The sequence below is a fragment of the Mandrillus leucophaeus genome, unplaced genomic scaffold (assembly GCF_000951045.1).
Source record: "Mandrillus leucophaeus isolate KB7577 unplaced genomic scaffold, Mleu.le_1.0 Scaffold254, whole genome shotgun sequence".
NCBI lineage: Eukaryota > Metazoa > Chordata > Mammalia > Primates > Cercopithecidae > Mandrillus > Mandrillus leucophaeus.
The window spans coordinates 1219190-1238698 of NW_012102632.1; the positions used below are offsets into that span (position 1 = coordinate 1219190).

A 19509-nucleotide genomic window follows, 5' to 3' on the forward strand; every position below is an offset into this window, starting at 1 on the left:
AAAAAAAAAAAAAAAAAAGAGAAAGAAAGATTTCTTTTTCCTTTGTCTTTGATATTCTTCAGTTTTACTATGATGCGCTAGAGAGAAAGGAAACATTTTGTGTTTCCTCAAGCAGAAATATCATGCCTTAAGTCAGTTCTTGAAAATTATAAGCCACTATCGTTTTGCATATTATCTCTCCCCTTTCACTCTATTCTTTCTAAAATTCCTATTAAATGTATCTTGGACCCTTTCAACCCATTCTCCATATTTCTTTAGTGCTCATCTTTTTCTTCTTTGATCTGTGTGGCCTACTGGATAATTTCCAGTTCACTAATTCACCTTACAGCTGCATCTAATCTTCTGTTTAAGCCATCCATTGAGTTATTTATTGAAATGATTGCTTTTTTTGCTCATTTCCAAAAGTTTTTTCACTTCCACTTATCTTTTTTACTGTGTTCTGGTCTTATCTTACAGTTTATATTCCTTTTTTATCTTTTAAAAATGATTTTAAATATAGATATTCTATAGTCTTTTTTAGATTGTTCTGTAATCTTAAGTTGTTAAGGGCTAACACTCCTCTTTGTTACTTCTGCTGACTTTCCTCAACAGTGGACATTTCCTGATGTATTATAGTATGTAATCTTTATAAACTCATTTTCAGGACATTCTGTTTTTCTATGGGATTCCCATATACCCCAGGTCACTGCCAGTTTTTCCTTTATTTCCATTTGGCACCCCAAGGTTTTCACTGGTTTAGGAGTAGTTTTCAAGTTAATTTTTTACCTTGGCATTACCTTTGCTTTACAGGAACTATAAATGTAACCCGCATGCCTATATATGACACAATTGTGATATTCACTTTTTGGTGAGAGATGTTTTTTGCCCATTGAGGAGCCATGGGTAAACTTAAGTTTCCTTGTTGCTCCCCTGGGGCCTGTTAGCTTTATTGAGGGGAAACTCTTTCATTATCAAGGCTGTATGCAGGTTCTCAGAGCCTCACATGGACCCAAGGCTCTGTCCCCTCTGCCCATGTGGGCATTCAAATCTGAGCTCCAGCCCTTAAGGTCTATAAGCATCCAGCAGACCTCCCAGCCACATCATCAACCCCTGAGTTTGCCATTCTTAGATTTAAAGTTGTTTCTTTGTTTCTTAGCAGCTGGGCATTTCCATGTCTTTATTTTGATTTTGGATGTGCTATATTATTTCACAAGTCTACGTATTGGAAACAGAGGCTGGAGGCAGGGTGGGGAGAGTATTCAAATCAGTTCCATCTCTTAGATTGCTGGAGCCAAAGTGAAAAATAAAAGGAACCAGTCCTTGTCATTGTGAGACTCCAAGTCTGGGAAGGAAAATAGATACATTTAAAACATCAAAATATAATTACATGTGTGCTGAAGGAAGGATAGACAACAAAAATTCAGGATGTCCATTCTTAATTACCTAAGGGGCTGGACTTCTCTTTAAGTTATTAGAATGTCCCTCTTACTGGGGCCACACAGCCCAACTCTGGGCTTTTTGGAATGTCCTCTCCTTATTTGGCTATATCTGGTAAAAGCTGGTTGATTAGGTTTTGCCAAATAAATCTTACACAGTGGTTTCTTGGAAGGGGAATAAAAGTAAAACATTAGTAGCCTTGATCTGTACACAAAACTTTTGTTAAAATTAATGTATTTGCCCTGAATTCAAGATTCAAATATTTACTTTTAAAAGAAGTTACAAAAGATGATTTGTTCAATGTTTGAGGCTAGAATCAGGGATCGTACACTAGCTGAGAGTCTTGACTCATTGAAATCTTCAATTTTTGTGATTGCTGTTAACTAAGGGAGGCAAATGCTCAGAAAAAAATAAAAAGGTTGGCTCAGGCAAGCTCACATTCAGGAAAGAAAGCAAAACACAATATTCTCTTTTCTTGCCACTTCAACCCTTCCCCCACCCTTTGTTTAAACACAGAAAAGTACAAAAGATAATAAAACACAATGGCACACTCTCCCAGTTCTGATCCCACTGTTCTTTTTTCCTTTCTTTGACATTTGCTCTCCACCACCCTCTTGATTTAGCTATTCCCCTAGAACTGCATCTGGGCCCTGCCCTCCTCTCCTCTCACCCCCCTACATCTGCTCGGTAACTTCAGCTGTTTTTCTCATGTCCATGTTTCCCAAACGTCTGCATTCACTTCTGTCTTCCTGAACGGAGAGACGGATGTCACTCCCCTGCTGGACAGCGCCATCTCGTGGTCATCCAGGGACATCGCTCTCCCTTCTGCCACTCAAACCTACACATCTGGTTTGCCTTCCTTTTCCTCCTCCTCCTCCAGTGCCTCTTCCTCTAGGTAAGGCAATGTCTTTCTCTAGTTTACTAAGACCAGAAACCTTCCAGTTCTCTCTGACCTGACCCACCCTTTGCGACCTCTGCTCAGGCTCTGTCACTTCTCTCATCTGCTCCCTTCTCCTCCCGGGGTTACTGCCTCTGGGCAGTCCTTGGAGCTGGAGCCTGGGGCTCACAATGGCCCACTTCATCCTACATTCTGCTTCCTGAAGCCTCTGAAAACCCTGGTCACAGTCCCTCCCATAGTATAAAAGCCTTCAGAGGCTCCCCATTGCCCACACCCTAAAATCTGTGTGTGTAATTCTGCATAGTGCTGGGGTTGGTAAACTTTTTCTGCAAAGACCCTGATAGTAAAGGTTTTAATCTTTGTGAGCTGCAACCACTCCACACTATGCTGTAACATGAAAGCAGCCCTGGATGACGGGTATGTGGATGAGTATGCTTGAGTCCCCAGAAAGCTTTTTTATGGATACTAAAATTTGGATTTCATTTTGTTTCATTTTCACAAATCATGAAAAAATCAAAAGCACTTTTAAATGTTCAACCATTTAGAAATGTAAAAACCTTTCTTTGTTCATGAGATATTGAAAACAGTGGGTGGGCCAGATTTGGCCCACAGACTGTAGTGTGCCTACTCTGCCCTTAGCAAGTTAGATGATTAAAGGTGGTTAGGCTCCCAGCATAGCTTACAGAAACTGAACTGACAGAGAAGAGTGAAAATGCTGTGAAGTTACTTCTCTTCAGACCTCTGGTATATGACCCAGTCCTTGGCCTGCGGTGGGTACTCTCTGCCCTGTGACTTCCAGCCCCTGAACTTTGCCTCCTGAGTTGAAACCTGGCAATCTCTTTGGGCCAAACCTGTTGCTCAATAATCCATGCATGACTTTAGGGTGGAGTTGGGGGTGGGGGGGAACCTGACTCTCTAGGACAAGAAGACAGGCAGCTGTTTCCCTGGCCCCTCACTCCCAGGATGGCTGAGGCTTCTGTACTGTGAGGATATGAAAGAGTTGAGAGGGGGTGGGTCAATGGGAGAAGGGTGGGTGGGGAGTGGAAGAGAGGGTCCCTGGCTGGCAGATTATGAGCTCTTCAAAGCAGGAATTATGCCTGATTGTTTCTCTCTCTATTCCTAGACCCTAGAATTCAGTAGGCTCCTAGTGAATGTTTATCAGACTTATCTGTTACAAGGGTTGAAAGCATTGAACCTGGTTTCCCTATGGTTGTGGGTTAGGAAGGACAGGAAGAATGAAGGAGAGGGGGTGTTAATGGATCCCAACAACTGAGACAGGATCTTGGATGGAAAAGGAAAGACAGCTGAGAGAATGGGTGAGAGGAGGGGAGGGTCAGAAACAGACCCCTCAGACTTCAGTCCCACCCAGGCTAGCACCACAACCAGCTAAGGGGTAACGGTGCCAGGTAACATGTGCAAACATACACAACCAACCTGCCAGTCATAATGAAGAGCCCCTCGGGGGAGCTGTGTCCCCACTGCCTGCAGACCCCAGAATCCATGCCGGCCGTATCCTGACAGCTCAAGACACATTTTGCTTTCCCAACATCTTCTATGGCCCCAGCAATTCTGGATTCTGCTTCTGTTTGCTCCACCATGGTCTGAAAAGGGCTGGGAAGCCTACCTTCCTGTAGCCTTCCATCGGCTGCTGCTGCTCCCCCTGCAAAAATGGTTTTGACGTAAATCCCAATGGGGCCATAAATGCTGTCTTTTCCCCCAACGATGCTGAAGCCCAGACCCTGGGGAAAGAAGAGAAGGTCTGATTTAGGGGTAGTAGTCCATGCTTCTCACTGGGCTGATGCTTTCTGAGGGCCTGCCTCAGCCTTGAACAAAGGGATTGGGAAGGAGAGAAGGTACCTTTGGTCTCAAAGGTCTCAGGACTTAACAACAACAACAAAAATAGCAAGAGCAGTGGCATGAAGGCCAGCCTGGGCTGGGTAGTGTCTGGAGCTTTTGTGGGAGTCTGATGCTCCCCACACAGAGGGAGGCTGGATGGAGACCAGCACCCTGGCTCTGTCCCTCCAGTTGGCAATCCTGGGCCAATCACTTTCTGCTTCTGAGCCTCAATTTCCCTCCTTTTAAAATAATGATGATATTACCTAACTCACAGGGTTGTGTTTGAAAGTAAAATACCTAGCAACAATCATAAAAATATCAATGATAGTAATAATAGTAGCAGCTTTACAAGGGTATCCCTTCTCCTACCACAGCCCTCTTCAATCCCCTTCTCATGGACATCCCTCCAATCATGTGCTCTCTCTCCTGCACCTGCTCTATCTGCCATTGTCCTAGGTGATTCCCATGAGCCAACAAACATATGCTGGGATTGTGCAGGTGACTCTGGGAGGAGAAACTCATAGCTTAGCAGATAGTCCCAGCTGGGGAGAAGCCAGGAGGCAGTAGAGAGAAGGCCAGACAGGAAGAAGTCCAGGGAAAGGTTGAGTGAGCTCTACAGCAGGAAGAGAAGGGAGGGTGGGCACAGCTTCCCCTGCAAATCTGCCAGTGAGTTCACAGAACAGCCTGGCAGACCTGAAAAGCAGCATAGGAAATGCATATGGCTTGCTCAATTTTTTTGAGGACTAAGGTACCCCATGCTGCCCTCAAGGGCATAGCTTGAGTCTAATAAGCAGCTTTCTAGACTATAAGCTCTCTGAAGACAGTAAATGCGTCTTATTTCTGTGTCTGGCATCAGGCAGGTGCTCAAGAAGCACGTATTACAGGATAAAGGCATAACTGCCACCTGGAGGCCAGATTTTGGGGTCCAACCTACAAGCACGCCAGGCAGTGGCCAGTAGCTTGGCTCCTAGACAGACCCTTTAAAGTGATGGCCACTGCTGTAACAGGCCCATTGCTCATGGGCAATTTACTCTAGGCTAGAGCCGCTCTGCTAATTAGGAGCATCAACACGTGCCACAGAGACAGCAGGCTGTCCACCATCTTCTTGACACTGTAGGGAGTCAGTGGGAGAGCCGTGGGGATGTGCAGCTATTCTAAGCCTCTGGTGAAGGTGGTGTGTGTTCCAGGATGGGCAGGACAAATGGTGTCTGGGAGTAGCACAGGTTTAGGAAAAGGTGAGGTAGGAGCCACTTCAGGGCTCCTCTATGGGCCCCCAGCCTCGTCCTGGCTGAGACAGCTGCTCTAGACTCAAAGTCTCACCCACCCTAGGGACCCAGGATGGCATCACGGTTAAGAACAAGGCCCAGGGGTCAGGCAGCCTGGGGTCATTGCCTTGGTTCAGCTGCTAACTAACCAAGTAAACTTGGACGAGCCCTGCAATCTCCCAGGTCCTCCGTCTCCATATCGATATACAAAATATACACATAGATATTCATTAGAGATAGCGTCTCCCTCTGCTGCCCAGACTGGAGTGCAGTGGCTGTATCACAGCTCACTGTGGCCTCGAATTCCTAGACTCAAGCAATCCTCTCACTTCAGCCTCCTGGGCAGCTGGGACTATAGACATGAGCCACCACACTGGGTTAATTTTTATTTTATTTTATTTTATGTTATTTTATTTTACTTTATTTTATTTTTGTAGAGACAGGGTCTTACTCTATTACCCAGGCTGGTCTCCAACTCCAGGACTCAAACAGAAGGCCTCCCAAAGTGCTGGGACTACAGGCATGAGCCAGTGTACCCGGCTCCACGTCTATAAAAGGAGATAATAGGAGAGTTGTTGTGGGGATTAAAGGAGTTACCATTGCAAAGCCCACAGCACAATGCCTGGGTTTTGGTGGTTGGTTTTATTGTGTGATTTGCTTTTGACTCTACCTCAAGCACTTGCTGATTCTTCTGGCTCTAAATCCTCCTCCCCCTGCTTCACTGCTACTTGTCATCCTGTTAGTGACGAGATCTTGGGGTGTAGGTTGTATCGCCAGATAGTGGGAAGCCTGCTTTATTTCTGAACTTATCATCCCTGCTCTGTACATGAGGATTTCTATATCAAATGATTCATCTTCTTCCATCCCCCGGCCTCATAAAAATTACTCATGGAATGCACATTTTGTGCACACCAAGATAACTTAAACCATTTTTGGTCATCTTTGCATGAGTTTTGGTGGCCTTTACCATTTCACCTTCTTTTGGGCACTGCAAACAATTTAAAAGTCAATTTTTAAAAAATTACTTCTACCTAAATTCAAGGGGAAAAAGCATTGTGATTTACTAATCAGAAAATGGGGTCGTTCAGAGAAAGTCAGCATAGAAGACACCTACTCCCTTGTGATGAGAGGAGCATTCATCCCAGCATCTCTCATGTCTATCTTCTGTTTTATTTCCTGCTAAGCTCCCAGGAGACAGAAGGAACAGGAGATGGAGGGAAAGAGGACTGGAGGTGTGTGGTGGGGCCCCTCCCACTGGACAGACCGTAAGTAGCAATTAGGTCCTCCCCTCATACCACACAAAAAAATATATGACATAAAGAAACCGCCCTTTCATTATTTTAGCACCTGGGCTGCTCGGGCTGGCCTGAGAACTTCACAGTCAACCTCAAGCACAGGGTGGCATGTTCTGGGAGCAGTGCAAACATGTGTACACCCCCTACCTCACCACCACCACCAATGCTTTCGGATCCCCTTTGGACATATCTCAATTGTGAAGCAGAGATCAGTACGATGCTTCATCATCTTGAGAGAGGTAGAGTTAGTTCTGACTCTTCTGGAGGCTCCAATTAACAGCCAAAAGCACTATCAACCACTGAATTTTCCACATGTAATAGGTAGCATATGTTTTTATAAATTAATATATGGGTCCCTGCTTTATTATGCCAACATCTGAATGGCAGAGGCAAACTCAGGATCCAGAAATCTATGTAAACAATTTGGATTTATGTATCAGATAAAATTAAGTCTTGGAAACTTGTGCCAGGAATGAATTAGAGAACAAGATTTGAAAGTGCTAAGGCAGCTGGCAGGGACTGGCATCCTTTACAAGAAAATGATCACTTTGTCTAGTTAGAAAAATCTGTGCTGCTTGAACTCAGCCAGTTGTGAGTTTTGAAAGACTAGCCACTCTGTGTTTGTCTCTTCTGATGTGCCAGGACACCCCAGTAGTCCTATTCCCATCCTTTCCTGGACACAGCAGCTCCTTGGAGACCGCTGCCGCTCCCCAGGACTTCTTGTTGGCCACAATCCCTTCTCACCTTAGCCTGGCCCTTCATCAGCACGATGTTGGAGATGACTGAAGCCTGGAGGCCCCCAGATGGCTGCACGAGCTGAGCTGTGCTCAGGGACCGTGTTGGCCTTGAAGTTCCCTGCAACAAGGAACCAGAGTGGGCAGAAGATCAGCCACATAGGACAGTAGCACCCGCCTCACCAGGAAGGGGAAAAGCCCAGCCAAAGAGAGGAACCAAGTCCTCTTTCTTCTAAGGGCAGGCAGCATAATGACCAGAATGTGGTTAGTGGGGTGTGGGCAGGATTCTGGTGGCGAGGGACTTCCTTGGTTCTAGGAGCCTGTTTTGCTGAGCCTAATGTAGATGAGCAGCCAAAAGGCTCAGCAACGTTTGTCAAGGAAGTAGGCCCAGGTTAATGTCACAGAACACGCTGCCTCCAGGACAAGTCCTCATAACTGATGTCTCAGGCAGAATCTGGGAAGCCAGCTACCAAGAATGCCCTGAGACGATGTTCAATCCAAGACACATTGACTGAGAACTCCCCTTGTGCCAGGCAGAAGGTGGTGGGCAAGGGGGCAGAACCCAAAGACTTCAAAACTCAGAATGTAATTTTGGGGTAGGCAGACAGGCAGTTAATTATTTGTGAATGAGAAGCAGAGCTTCAATTCTTTTCAACACAGCCTTCCAGACAGCTACTACTGGCTGACATTTAGCCCATCCCTGCCGGCCAGGTAGGCTTCCTGTTCCCAAGGACCTGGATCCTAGTGCATGAGGCAGCAAAGACAGGAGGCAGCTTCCCCCAGGAAGTACCCGTTGGCCCAATCCTCAGGGACCCAGCGCTGGCTGCAGATATTGGAGGGCTCCAGTGTACTCCTGTATGACCCCAGATGTGCAGAAAACCAGGGACTGGGAAAGTTCTCAGCTCAGGGTGGCACCAGGGAACCATCTTCTTCTAACACTGGGACACCACACTCCCAGTTTGGGAATGAAAAACATATTGACTCAAGGAAAGGAAGGAAAGAGAGAAATGAAATTCACTGAGCATCTATTATGTACTATGCAGGGAAACATTGCTCGACCATAGAGCCCCCGCTTGGGAGAGTCAGTGGGTGAGATGAAATGCTAACATAAATGACACTCACAAGACAGGCTGCGCGAGCACTGTGAGAGGAGTGCAGCTGCCTCCTGATGGGCATTTGGGAAAATGTGAAGTCCACGCCTTTGGAGGGATCAGGAGCGTTCCCAGGAGAAAGGGAACCTTAGGTAGATTTTTGAAGGCTGGGGCAGTTTCTAGAAATAGAGATCAGAGAAGGAGGGGTGAGATGCTACAGACAGAGGGCGCTGTGTGACCAAAAGTGGCAGCGTGCAGCACAGCGTGCTTTGGCTGGGGCTGAAAGGCAAGCTGCGGGGGACGTGTGTAGGGTACATTGTGCTTTACACCTGCTTAGCTCTCTGCCTGCAAGCTGACACCTGTAGTGGGAAGGTCATGGACTGAGGAGCACACAGGGCAGTTTAAATTCTGGTCCCATAGGTTTTAAGATGCATAAACTCAGCTGCTCACCTTGCCAAGCCTCAGTGTCCTACTATAAAATGGGGCCAACAACATATTCCTTTCTAAGCTTGTTTTAAGAATTAGCGGCAATGTTGGCAAAGCAAGTCACTGTATTACAGGAGTGAAAAGCCTCTTTGCATAGGCTTCAGAGTCGTAAAGATCAGACTTGAAGTCCCAGCCCTGTTTTTCCTCAACATTGTGAACGTACATAAATCCCTTAACTTGTCCAAGCTGTAGCTCCCTCTTCTACCTCTTAGGAGTATGTGCAGATGAAATAAAGCGATCCACGCAAAGCCATAGTTCAGGGTCCCCCCCACGTGCCGTGTTCTCTACGTATTAGCTCTTAATAGCACACACGTGGCAGCAGTTGCAAGTGCCTGGCACAAGGGGGCGCTCAATGGATGACTATTTCTAACGCGGTTCTCGGCCCAGAGATGGTTGTACCTTCTTGTAGCTACCAAGCCAGACTCTCTCCTCTGTAGTTCTGCGGACAAAAAATTACTGGGAAGGCCTCTTCAGCCACTGTTAATGTTGGGCCCCTCCCTTCTCCCCGTCTTCTCCGAGTTTCCCTCCTTGTATTCTTACCGCAGCCTTTCCTGCTGGACAGTCCAGTTGTTGAGAGAGGGACTTCCTGTTACTACAGAGAGAATAAGGCTGCCTGTCTGTGGACGCTGCAGATTTCTTGGTCACTGGAAAATCAATTTCTCTTGTGCAATAGGGATTAACACCTAAACCAGAAGAGGAAAAACAGCAAGAAGTCATTTGTGCTCTCAAAATGCAAAGTTCAACTGAGAACAATATCAGCCCCCACCAACTGCCAGCCCCTCATTAGCCAGGGGCCAGTGTGACTGTAAACCACTTAGCACCCTGTGCCAGGTGCGTGGTGGGGAGAGGTGGCCGTGGAAGACATGAGCAGCATTTTCATGATCTCCACGCATGCTGTCTGTACTGCAGGGTGCAAACAGAACTCTCACTTCCATTTACCTCCATTCAGTGCAACGAGAGTTGACAGGCATCTCCTGCAAGTCAATCAGTGTGCTGAGCTCTCAGAAACCACAATACTGCATCAGATCCAGGCCCCGATGTTTTCAATCCCAAGCAAGGAGAGAAAGGAGGAAAACACAAAGGTTTCCCAGGACAGGAACAAACAGGCGAGACCCGGCAGGAACAGGGGCAGGGAAGATCCTATCTGACTGCCTCTTACACAGGCACTCACACACAAGGATATACACACATGGAGACAACTCTTGATTCTTTGGATATCTGCAAAAATGCAAAGCGGCAGGCTTCCTCTACTTTGTGGAAACCACAGACTTCCTTTCATCCAACCGGGAACTCTACCCTACTTCTCTACCCTACCACATCCAGCTGGGAAAACCTTCACAGATGATCTGATTTAATGTGTCATTGTCTACAACAGTGCTTCCCAATTGAAATATAATGCCAGCCACCTATGTAATTAAAAAATTTTCTAGTAGCCACATTTGAAAAGTGAAAAGAAACAGGAGAGATTAATTTTAATAATATATTTTATTTGGTCTGTTATATCTAAACTATTGTTCTTTCAACATAGAAATAATATGTAAAATTATTAGTGAGATATTTTACATCCTTTTCTTCTTGCACTTAGTCTTTGAATCCAGTGGGTCTTTGATACTTTTGGTACATCTCTATTTGAATAAGTCACATGTCAAGTGCTCAAGACTACATATGGCTAATGTGTTGGGCAGTTCCGCTCTAGAGGCCAGGAGAGGGGCGGGGTTTGCCCAGTGTCCTGAGCGACAAGCGAGGCTTGAGTGAACGGACAGGCTTTTGTGAGAAATTCCCCTAGAGGAAAAGTTAAGATTGGTGGTAGTTCAAAGGAAACACAGGATGGAGCAGGGTTGGGTTTGCTTTTATTTTCAGGATGGGAAAGACTTAAGCTTATTTATAGGCTGAAGAGAGGAAGCCACTGGCCAGGGAAGCTTGAGAAGAAAAGAGGAGTGGCATCCCTGAGGGTGTGAGATCCCTCAAGGGGGATGAGGAAAGGAACAAAGACAAGGTGAAGAAGGGAGAGGTTTTAGTCCATCTGGGTCTGAGAGTGGCTAGGGAAATCTGCCCCTGCAAGAACAGCTGCTCCCAGCAGCTGCCTCAACTGTAGGTGACCCTCTCTGAGTAGGTGGCCCTCTCTGAGTTACAGGGACCAGTTGTTCCCAGATCCTCCCCGATGGACCCGGAGGGAGAGGAAGCCAAAAGATTCAGAAAACCACACGCTGCAAAGAGACGATTCAGAATCAAGAAAGGGGGTTGAGAGGAGAGGCTAGAGATCCTCTAGTCCTAACTCTGCCTGTGCATTATATTTATCTGGAGTGTTTAACCCAAAGGTAGATTTCAGTGCTCCACCCAACCTATTGATCCATATCTTCATGGGTCGGATCTGGGGAAACCTGTATGTTCGTCAACGTGTGCAGGTGATGCAGGCGGCTCATCATTTGTCCTTTGGGAACCCTGCTGGAGTTACTCCTTCCTCTATCAGTGAGGAAATGGAAGCCCAGAGGGTTCCAGATCAGTGAAGAAAGAGTCTGAAGCATAACCCCGGCCTCCAGAATCCCAGTCTCCTTGCACTTCCTCCATCCACAGCAGTGCAGGAGTGACCTGTGACTTGAAGGTGAGCTGTGGTGCATGGTTTGGGTTCAGAGGGAATGAGGATGAACAAACAGGCTGCCAACTTGGAATGGTTCACAGAGCAGATCAACCTGACCTCAGAGCCACAGGAGAGCCCAGCGCAACTGCTCAGGCCACACCCAGCTCCGCTTGTGTGGAGGCTCCAGTTCCCACCAGGCATTCAGATCTGTGGGAATGTGGGCCAGACTCAGGACAGAGTGGGTTCCCCAAAACTCTCCCTGGTCTGGGGTCGATTTCAGTGCCCACTTCTGCCCACTGTTTCTGAACATTGCTTGTTGATGCATTCCAGCCAACTAGGAAATGTATCAAAATTATCATCTCTATTGGGGGAAGTTTAAACCAGTTAAGTGTAGAGTGTTGAGTGAGTTAATTGAAAAGCGGTTATTACAACCTAATGCAAAAAACAAAGCAAAATAGTTTTTGAAAGGGGAGCTATATATGGTCATGATTATATACAAAAATAAAAGCTGTATTTAGAGCTATATATTGTCATGAGTTTATAATTTAAAGTTATGTTGAATTACAAAATGGAAAAATCCATGGAAAAGGGATGAATAATACCAAGCTAACTTCCTCATCTTTCATGAGGGGGACAATTTGGAAAATGTTACGTCAGATATTAATTAATTGATTCAACTTAATTGGGTAATTAATTAAAACTTAAAGGAAATCAGAAGTCGAGACAAAAATTAATTAAACCTTTCAAAATCATTATAGCAAGAGGCCAAGAACAAACAAATGACAAGGAACCATCAAAATAAAAAGCATAAAAAGAGCTAAGTAAAAATAAATATGATCTACAGCACTGATTTCAACTATCTGAGCATCTTTTCTTTTTTTAAAACAGAGTTTCGCTCTTGTTGCCCAGGCTAGAGTGCAGTTGGACAATCTCGGCTCACCACAACCTCTGCCTCCCAGGTTTAAGTGATTCTCCTGCCTCAGCCTCCTGAGTAACTGGGATTCAGGCATGTGCCACCACGCCCGACCAATTTTGTATTTTTAGTAGAGACAGGGTTTCTCCACGTTGGTCAGGCTGGCCTCGAACTCCTGACTTCAGGTGACCTGTCCACCTAAGCCTCCCAAAGTGCTGAGATTACAGGTGTGAGCCGCCTCGCCCCGCCTCGAGCTTCTCTTCTTAAAAAAATTGCCAAATTTGCTTTCAAGGACCTAACTGCATATTGTTTGCATGAGATTAACAAAGCAAACAAAAAAGGCAAAGTAAAAAGAACTGATTATAAATAAGTGATGCTAGGATCATTCTCTATTCATTTAGAAAAAAAAATCTACCTAGATTCTTACATCATATTACACACCAAAAATAAATTACAGATAATACAGTAAATTTGAGGGAAAAAAGATAAATCATTTACAAATTAGAAGAATATATAATCATAGACTTAATAGTTATCTGAATGTGGAAGTAACTTTCACATTAGAAAAGAAAAGATCAGGAAACTTGATTACATAAAGATTAAAACCTTAATGTTAAAAAATTAAAATAAAACAACAAACTGGAGAGAGTATTTTCAACCAGTATGATGCCAAATATTAATTTAACCAAGAGGCTTTTTATAAATTAATGATAAAAGATGATTATTCCAATAAAGAACCGGCAAACTCACCAAGAACAAAATAAATAAATGAAGGAATGTTTAACTTCACCTTTATGAAGAGGTACTCTTTTAGGAGGGCAGGACAGGCTCTCACTCTGTTGTCCAGACCAGAGTGCCGTGACACAATCATGGCTCACTGCAGCCTCAACCTCCCATGCTCAAGGGATCCTCCTACCTCAGCCTCCCGAGTAGCTGGGACCTCAGGTATGAGCCATCATGCCTGGTGGGTTTTCTTTTTTAAAAAAAAATTTTGTAGAGGTGTGGTCTCACTATATTGTCCAGGCTGATCTCAAACTCCTGGGTTCAAGCGATCCTCCCGCCTTGACTTCCCAAAGGGCTAGAATTACAGGCATAAGCTGTGGCACCCAGCCTAGGTACTTTTTGTTCATCTATTTTTATCAGTGCATCAATCAGGGTTTGGGAAGAAACAAAAGGCACACTCAGTTGGGATTCTGAGAATTGGGTAAAGGAGCCAGACACAGAGGGACGGGAAGGGTTAGAAAAATAACAAGGCCTATTGAGGTACCAGATGCTGTTACCATCCCAGGCTTGAAGGAGTAAGGTGGGGAAATGGTGTTACCAGAGCCCGGTGGGCACTGGAACCGACAGGCCACCCTGACACAATTTATTGTCACAGCACCAAGGTAGGGGGAGCAGGGGAAGAAACACCCTGGCGGCTGTCTGCCCCCTGCCAGTCCTCCATGGATGCCTGTCATTGACTGAGCTCAATCAGAAGCCAGAAAACCAGGGAGCCCTGGGGATGCCAGGGAGCCAGGGAGCTCTAAGGGGGTCAGCTCCCGGGGGGCAAGTGGGCCTGGCTTCAGGGGCACGTGGCCTGCACAGTCACCTGGGGCCCTGTGATTGAAGAATCCCAACTTAGTTCAAAGATTTTCTTCTACTTTTTTGAAACTATTCATATTTTTTAACAGCAATCCTGCATTTTCATTTTACACTGAGCCCTACCAATTGTATAGCTGGTCTTGGGTGCAAAACAAAACAGTAAAAAAGCAAAGAATGGGTGAGGAAGAAAGGGAAAGGAGAAATACCTGTAAATCTGTAAATCACTGTAAAGCAAATATTTATTAAAAATCATAATCCTATTTGGGCTATGATTGAAGAAATAGGTATTCATGTACATTATTGAAAGAATAGTAGCTACAGAAATTTGGCAATACAGATAAAAAGCCTTAAACTACATCTACCGTTTGACCCCAAATTCCATTTCTAGAAAATTATGCTAGAATAAGTAAAAATTTATGATTAAAAAGCAAGTAACTTTTTAAAAATATTTTTATTTCCAATGATAGGAAATCACTAAGGATGGTGCATTGTACAGCAGAATAATATGAGACTTAGAGATTCTAAGGGACTTGCCCAAGACTACATAGGTCACTAGTTCTGGAAGCAGGACCCAGATCCAACTGCCTTAGCTCCCAAATGTGAGCTCTTAACCAGGCCACTGCCTTCTGTATTTTCTTTGAAAGATCATCACAAACTCAGACAAAATCTCATGTACACATTCATCAACTTGATTAGGCTAGTGAAAACCTGACAATGACTTAAATACCTAATAACAGGGATTTGGTTAAGTAGATTTTATAAATATCTAATAATAGGGAGTTGGTTAACTAGATTTCATAAATTCATACAATAAAATACCATGGATGCACTAAAAAATAGTGTTTTCAAAAGAGTTTCTGATGACATGAAATAGTTATATATAAATAAAGGTGTGTGTGTGAAGTTTTTTATAGTGTATATAAGAATAGAAGGGAAATAACTGAATATGTTAACATAGATGATCTCTAATATTAGGATTTGGTGTGATTTTAATTTCTTCAGGTTTTTCTATATTCTTGCATTCTTCATATTTTCTTCACTTTGTATTAGCACTCTTCTATTTTCAGCAAATAAAAATCATGAGATCTTCCAACCTCAACCTCCATCATATTGCAGCTGAGAGACAGAAGCCTTCCCAAGACCAAGGAGCATGTCAGGAGACAGAGCAGGAGTAAAGCCCAGTCTCTTCTTCCCCACACCCAGGTCTTTCCAGCATGGTACTTGGAGCCAAGAGGAGAGCTGGCTAGACCACACAGAGCTCTGGCTACCCAGAGCATGCACACACCATGAAGAAAGTAAGCAGACTCCAATGCCAGTTTAGTCCACCTGGACCAGAAGAGTTCCACCCTCCTCCTGATATTCCTGCTATCCAGGAGCAGCTGAACCCTGTTCCTGAAGACGTGTTGGGGAGACACTTACTGGTTGAGTTGCTGCGTGCCCTTTGGTGGCAGGCTTTAGGAAACAGGAAGTTACTACTTTGTGCTTCTAGTTTTCCAGGCTTTTCTCGAGAGGAAGCTGTGGAAGATTCCTGCAAAACAATTGCCGTCTTTTTATTCAGCAAGTTAGAATAGAAAACTGCTCAGCAAAATTGGATTTTGACACTGATCATAGAAGTACTCAGATTGTCTGTCTCCCCTACTACATGATAAGCACCATAAGAGCTGGGATTTAGAATCACCATCATCCTTTCACTCATAGACATACATTCATTTGTTTAATTACAAATATTGAATTAATAAATTACATTAATAATAAACTAATATGACACAAATTGAATGAATCCATCAGCTATTACATGTCAAGTTCTTTGTTAGACATTGTGCATACAGCCGTGACCAAGACAGACAAGGATGTTGATCTTGGGGAAAATGCATTTTAGTGAAAGATGACTGACAATAAACAAGCAAAGTAAAGGTGAAAGATAATTACAGAGAATGATAAGTGCTCTGAAGAAAAGAACTAGAGAGTGATGTGGATAGGGAGCCTGGCAGGTGTGTTTGAGAGAGAAGGATCAAGCAAGTTACATTGTTCTGGCATACCTGGCACATAATAGGCACTTACAAATACTTGTTGAATGAATGTTATATGTTATATAAATGAATTTCTTAATATTGAACTATCCATGCATTATTAAGGGTATTATGATTTTACTATATATATATGTGTGTATATATATATTTATATATCTCTCCTCATCCTGGAATTTTAGGGATGGGTGTAGGGATATGGGCTAATAATGAGGATGATGGTATTAATTATTTTATCTTTCTGAAACAGTTTTCTGATTGATTGTTATTCTATTATATAACTTTGTTATCCACAATGATCTTGACTTAATTCTTGAGTTATATTGGTTTTATTACTCACTACCATAATCCTTGTGTGTATGTGCGCACATGCTGTGTGTGTATATGCACAAATATATATATATATATGGAGAGAAAGAAAGAGAGAGAGAGAGAGCAGGACAGGACAGGGTGGTGCTCTGTTGCCTGGCTGGAGTACGATGGTATGATCTTGGCTCATTGCAGCCTCGACCTCCTGGGCTCCAGAGATCCTCCCACTCAGCCTCCTGAGTACCTGTTACTACAGATGCATACTAGCATGCTCAGCTAGTTTTTGTATTTGTTTTGTAGAGACGGGGTTTCATGATGTTGCCCAGGCTGATCTCAAACTTCTGGGCTCAAGTGATCCTCCCAACTCAGCCCCCCAAAGTGTAAGGATTACAGGCATGACTCATCACGCCCAGCCAATCAAATTTTCTTTGCTCTCTTTTTATACTAATAATTTAGAAAAATATTTTATAGTGTTGAGTATGTAAGCAGTATATTAAACAACATACTTGGACTCATTGCCATACCAGGGTCAATAAGGAAACAGAAAATATGACTCTCCCTCATCTAAGAAGAGATTTTGAGACAACTTTTACTTTCTCCCCTCTCCTCATCCTGAGATTTTAGGGATGGGTATAGGGATAGAAACTGATAATGAGGATGATGGTATTAATTACTTTATTTCTCTTCCTGAAGCTGTTTTCTGATTATTCCATTTTGTAACTTTGTTAGCCACAATGATCTTCACTTAATTCTTGATTTATATTGGTTTTATTACTCTACCATAATTCTTGCATGTGTGTGCACATGCTGTGTGTGTGCGTCTGTGTGTGTGTGTCTGTGTGTGTAGTTTCTTTCAGGAAAGCTCTCTGAATATCTGCATGGCTAGGAATGTCTTTCTGTGGTTGTCAAATGTGAATGATTGGCTGGGTATAGAATCTTTGGATATTGGTTACTCAGCCTGGAAACTAGATGGCTTAAATGCTTTCTGGGACTTAGTGATTCAGGGTACAGTTTGTTGGAGACACGGATGCTCTATTATAACTCTATCCTAACTGACTTAACTGCGTTTCTTAGAAGCCAGGCTTAGCAATGCCTGGTTAATTTCATGTGCCAAGGGTTTGCAGACCCCAGCACCTGGTGCATTTTCCAGAGCAGAGGGAGGATCTATGCTTGCCTCTTGCTATGTCCCAAATAACCCACCCTCAGCTCCAGCCCCTGCCACTGTGAGCTGGTAGGTATTGAGGGGCTCTGCTGGAATCTGTCTCCCTCATTCCCTTGGCTTTTCTGTCTTATGTGGTCAATGGCAGGCTAATGAGCCCTTCCCTCAATCCAATCTCACCTGCACTTGGTCGTGCAGAAAGTTCTCATGAGTTTCAGAATGTGTGGGCCCTTTTCCATGGTTTCCTGTTTCTGACATGCATTTCTTCCTATTTGTATATTCCTTTTGAATTTTGATAGAAATTTCTAACAGTTGGAGGAGTTAATCAAGTGTACTCTGTCGCCATCTGGAGCCAGAAGTCCACTCAGTGTTTTTGAAAAAGATTGTTTCCAGTTCTGACACAAGGGGATCCTGCAAGAAACCACATGTGAATTCCCTTTTATTTCTTATGCAAGTCAATGTTTAAAACTAGAGAACTCATCCTGAAGGACTCCTTTTCAGCAGCAGATGGTGCTACGTTAACTTGGACAAAATTACCTTCTCTAACCAGGCTAACCAGGGGATTCTTTTAAAGGGGAGAAAGCAGTGACTATATAGAAAGTAGTTGAGTTCAGTTGAATTCTTGAGATTCTGTATTGTCAGAATTTAGCATAATGACTAGTTCTCTGAATTCAATGCTTCATAAAACACAATATTCAAAAGATATTTCTTAGTTACAATAGATTGACAAGTTAATGTCCTGATTCTGATTTCATGACCTCCCTCTGGCATTATTTTCACTTCTTTATGCAATCCAGTGAGACTATGAAAGTAAAAAATAGAATGTGATTTTATTAACATTTTAGGGTCCATTGAGCATAAGAAAGCCTGGTAAAACAGTCAATTGGTCTACTTATCCATGGGTAGCAAGCCTTATGTGCAAAGGAACTTTGAAATGGATATTTTATCTCAAATATCTAGCCACATGAGCGTAAATAAGTAAATGATGTATACACAATACATGCAATACTAAGCACCTTTAAAAATGTTTGTAAACAGGCCGGACATGGTGGCTCACACCTGTAATCCCCACACTTTGGGAGACCAAAGTGGGGGGAATCACTGGAGCTCAGGAGTTCAAGGAGTTCAAGACCACCCTGGCCAACATGGCAAAAACCACCCCGTCTCTACTAAAAATATAAAAAAACTAGCTGGCATGGTGGTATGCACCTGTAGTCACAGCTACTTGTGAGGCTGAGGCAGGAGAATCGCATAAACCTGGGAGGCAGAGATTGCAGTGAACCAAGATCCTGCCACTGTATGGATCTGCCTGGATGAAAGAGCGAGACTCAGTCTCAAAAAAAAAAAAAAGTTTGTAAAGAGTCGTGACATAGATATACCTGTGTTATCAAAGTATGTTAAAAAAAAAAGATACTCTCTAATGATGATGACGACTGACTACAATCATGTAAAATATACATGGGAAAGGGGCTGGAAATAAATATACCAAAACAGTGACACTCATTCATTCAACAAATGTCCATTAAGCGCTTACTCTGTACCAGGCACTGTTCCAAGTACTGAGGATGTGACAGCAGATATTAAACACAAGGTCCTGCTCTCATGAATTAGCAAGAATGTGTTTGGGTGATGGGATTATGGATACTATTTTTTTCACATCTTTCTGTATTTTCTATATTTTCCATAGTGAGTATATACTACTTTTAGAATCAAACCAAAAATAAATGATTACTTTTACATTTCTTTCTCTTTTTTTTATTATACTTTAAGTTCTAGGGTACATGTGCACAACGTGCAGGTTTGTTACATATGTATACATGTGCCATGTTTGTGTGCTGCACCCATTAACTCGTCATTTACATTAGGTATATCTCCTAATGCTATCCCGCCCCCCATCCCCTCCCCACAATAGGACCCGGTG

General features: G+C 43.6%; 1 protein-coding gene across 2 annotated transcripts in view; it reads right to left on the reverse strand.

Annotated features, from left to right (window-relative positions):
- IL16 (interleukin 16) overlaps positions 1–19509 on the reverse strand; it is a 129466-nt gene that overhangs the window by 32130 nt on the left and 77827 nt on the right. For both annotated transcript variants that reach the window (XM_011983684.1, XM_011983685.1), the window contains exons 3-6: positions 15513–15621; positions 9562–9704; positions 7455–7565; positions 3939–4053 (exon numbers count right to left, since the gene is read on the reverse strand). In XM_011983684.1, coding sequence (XP_011839074.1) covers positions 3939–4053; positions 7455–7565; positions 9562–9704; positions 15513–15621 — 478 coding nt within the window. The remainder of the gene's footprint in view (positions 1–3938; positions 4054–7454; positions 7566–9561; positions 9705–15512; positions 15622–19509) is intronic.